Source organism: Nansenia antarctica (genome assembly GCF_963989245.1).
Source record: "Nansenia antarctica genome assembly, chromosome: 5".
Lineage (NCBI taxonomy): Eukaryota > Metazoa > Chordata > Actinopteri > Argentiniformes > Microstomatidae > Nansenia > Nansenia antarctica.
Window position 1 is genome coordinate 6236805 of NC_137690.1, and position 4054 is coordinate 6240858.

The window sequence follows — 4054 nt, forward strand, 5'->3', positions numbered from 1 at the left end:
GAGTAACTTAGGGCTAAGTGCCTTTGAACTCATGGGATTTGAACTCATGACCTTCTGATCACCAACTCTCCAACTCTGAACACCCAAGCCACCACTACCCCATAGATCTGTCACCGGAGATCGCTGAGCTGTGATTCCTCTACTGTACAGTGTGTCAGTTTGCTATTTGACTAACAGTGTAGTTTGAAATCAGTGTAGTTTGAAATCAGTGTAGGTTGAAATCAGTGGAGGTTGAAATCAGTGGAGGTTGAAATCGGAGGCCTGTAATGTCATGGAATAGAATAAGGAATGGTTAAACAAGTGTGTTTGATAGCATTCCTCATTCCATGCCATGTCCGTATACGCCCGTCCTCTCATTTCTACCTCCACCAGCCTCCCCTGTTTGAAATGTTCACTCAGCAAGTCAGTGAAGCTCTGTGAAAAAAAAGGCTTTTTAATTGTAACCCTCAATTGTAACTCTCTCTCCCGAGTGTCCTAATAAGGATAACATACCATACAGTATGGATGTTCCTCAGTAAGGCTTTTTAGTGAGAGAGAGAGAGAGAGAGTTCGCCTTTTCAGAGAGCCTTTTAGTTTACAACCCGCCACGCCATCATGGCCCTGTATCTTCCCTGACTCATGTCTGAGGTCCACGGTACTGTACATAGATTTCTATAATTAATTGAGTAAGTGAAATGGTCCGGGCGGGTCATAGATTTCTCCTGGTCTAATGGCTGGTACTTACACATGACCCTGTTGACTCCTTCCGATGTCGTCAACACGGTAACATCAGCAGAGAACGGATAGAGGCCGCCTGCACACAGCGAAACGTTCCACCACGTCCCCGTATGAAACACGCTACGTTTCAAGTTTCAAGTTTGTTGTTACATCCCATTAGCAAAATTCTTAGGCTTCAGTTCCTCAACTTTTACAGCGACAAGAGAAATAAAGTGTCAGTAATTATATAAAATAAACAAATAAGGCCAGATAAATAAAGTGGCGATAACTATAAGAGACAAGTGGGACAGATAAGACACGTGACAAATTGAGCAATGTATTAGTGGTAGGTAATACAAATAATACAAACAATGTTTCCATCTAAACAAGGATCGCAGTTGGGTCATTTGAAATTTGAAATGCTCTGCTAGAAATCCTACATAGGCCGCTCTAATGCCTACATACTGTACTGCAAGCTTAATACAGCATTGCCCTATAACCTGGTCAAGCAATGGGGTAGTGGTGGCCTATTGCATAGTGGTCAGTTGGACTAGTGAACAGAAGGTCATGAGTTCAAATCCCACCTGGGAACACCACCACCACTAGTGTGCCCTTGAGTAAAGCACTTATCCCTAAATGACTCCAGGGAGACTGTCCCTGTAATCTTAAATCGTAAGTCGCTTTGGATGAAAGCGTCTGCTAAATGGTTAAAATGTTATAAATGCCTTATTACTGCACTAGTAACTCTTTATCTTTAACTGGTACATATTGTTTACACAGTGAGTATGTTAAGGGGATATGTTATGGTTTCATACTGTGTTTTATTATGACATGTGAACATTCAGTAGACAAGACTGTTCCCAAAGCACCTCTGTGAATGTGTGAAATGTGTGTTTGAATGTCTTGATGTCACTATTTTGATTAATGTGATTTACATGATGTATCAAGTGTATGAGTTTATAGTACTACACTACTATAGTGGAAGTTCATTTCATACACAGATCAATGCACCAATCCCACATTTCCATTAGCTTTGAAGCTCAGAGAAGAGAGAGAGAAATGTGACGACGTTTACCTTACATCAGCTGCTGTTGTCATCTCATCAGCGAAGACAATAATTCTCCTCAGACTGTCACCCCCACCAGGGAGGGAGGGAGGGAGAGAAAGTGAAAGATAGAGAGAGAAAGAGAGAGAGCGAGAGAGAGGGAGAGAAAGTGAAAGAGAGAGAGAAAGAAAGAAAGAAAGAGAGGGAGAGAGAGAGTGAAAGAAAGACAGGGGGAGAGAGTGAAAGATAGAGAGAGAAAGAGAGAAAGATAGGGAGAGAGAGAGAGTGAAATAAAGACGGGGAGAGAGAGAGAGAGAGAGAGAGAGAGAGGGAGAGAAAGACAGGGGGAGAGAGAGAGAGAGAGAGAGAGAGGGAGAGGGAGAGAAAGAGAAAGCGTAGCGTAGTTCCCCTAACAGCGGTGTTGCGGTGGCGTGGCGCGTGACAAGGGCTGTCCGGCTGTCCGCAGAGCAATCCAGTATCCAAATCAGCCCTCTAACGAGCAATCAGTGAGAACACAAACATGTCATCAGCACTTCGGCCCCTCCTGAGAGGATGACCAGGACAAAGGTTTTAATGAAAACACGGCAGAAATCTTTACCCTGCGTCGATACCGCTGAGTTCCCCTCATTGAGCTGATATGCTTGACAGATTAAAGCTGGCATCTCCAGCGTGTCACAGACGCAGAAGAAGAAGATGAAGAATAACAACAACGTTTGTTTATTCTATTTTCCCTACTACCGTCGCCAAAAAAGAGAAAGGAAAAAACGTCACTCTGAGAATTCGGTGTGGTCTGCAACTTTGGTCCCCCTTGTCTGTCCGTTTGCTTGCGCCCGTTGTCCCGTTCTATTGTTGGACTGAATGGCAGTTTTGTGCCAAACAGCTCCTAAGAGCTACAGGATGACTTAAAGGTCCTACTGCCTATTCCTGTATGCAGATGTACAGAGATGGGGACATCATTGAGATACATGGTTTGGAAAAGAACTTGTTTACAACCGTTACGACATGTAGGGAGGTAACTGCCGTGTAACTGGCGTTAGAGGCATATATTACAGCTTGCATACACTCACAACACACACACACACACACACACACACACACACATTCACAGAAAAGCCCTCACACACACACAGACACACAGACACAGACACAGACACACACAGACACACACACACACACACACACACCCGCACACACACACACACACACACACACACACACACCGTAGCCAGGTGAATTAGTAGCAACACCCCTACAAACAGCCTGTCCTGTCGCGTGTTTCAGGGCTGCTGAGCAGCACACTCCAGGAGGGCCTCTCTCTTTGATGGCCGTCCCCCCCGAAAATCTCTTTTAGTTCTGTATCTATTAGAAGTGACAATGATGCGCGCCTTATCTGGACAGGGGACCCCCCCTCCCTGCTAGATTATTGACAGGCCCTGGCGTAGGGAGGCACGGGGGGGCACAGGGGGGAGGCGGGGGCCTTCTCCCATCATCTCCATCAAGGCCGGGAGGACTAGGCCCCAATTACAGCCCTGTGGCCCGGGAAGATTCACAGCCACTTTGGACTGTCGCTTGGCATTAGGTCGCCCAATGATGAGGTGGCGTGTGTGTGTGTGTGTGTGTGTGTGTGTGTGTGTGTGTGTGTGTGTGTGTGAGAGGGTTTTTCTGTGAATGTGTGTGGGTGTTGTAAGTGTTCTCTCTCAGTGTGTGTGTGTGTGTGTGTGTGTTGTGTTGTGTTGTGTGATCATCTGCCTCTCTCTGAACTTCGCTGTGTGTGTGTGTGTGTGTGTGTGTGTGTCCAGGTGCGAACGGTGCGACAGGAGCTTCACACAGGCGACTCAGCTGAGCAGACACCAGCGGATGCCTAACGAGTGTAAGCCCATCAGCGGCGAGAGCAGCGAATCAATCGAGGTGGATTAGCTGATTGACTGGCCGGAATTAAACTGCAAGGAAAATCATGATTAAACGTCACGGACACTTAAGCAAAACCAAAGATTTCCTCGGAGAAACTCTCAATCAGCCCCAGAAAACCAAAAGCAGTAATAAAATAAGTAAGATGTTAAGAGATATTGATCCTGGCACAGAAAAGGGAATGGGATGAGGGGGACAATGGGGGGAGGGGATGAGAGGGAGGTGGTGGGGGAAGGGGGGAGGTTGGGGGGGATGTGGGGTTGGTTGTGTTGGATGGGGGAGAAGTGATTATTTATTTATGACTGGGGTCTGGGGGGGTGAGGAGGGGGGGTCAGGGTGGAGGGGGGGGGGGTGGTGGACAAGGGAGTTCTGAAAGAAGACGTGAAACTGGGACAAACCGAAATA

The 4054-nt window shown here is 46.7% G+C and overlaps 1 protein-coding gene across 1 annotated transcript in view; it reads left to right on the forward strand.

The window, feature by feature from the left end:
- The window catches only part of prdm6 (PR domain containing 6), a gene marked incomplete at both ends in the record, with an annotated part of 36577 nt that extends 32919 nt beyond the window's left edge, over positions 1-3658 (forward strand). Inside the window, one exon of the mRNA XM_080532186.1 lies at positions 3541-3658. Coding sequence (XP_080388312.1) covers positions 3541-3658 — 118 coding nt within the window. The remainder of the gene's footprint in view (positions 1-3540) is intronic.
- Between the last annotated feature and the right edge of the window lie 396 nt (positions 3659-4054).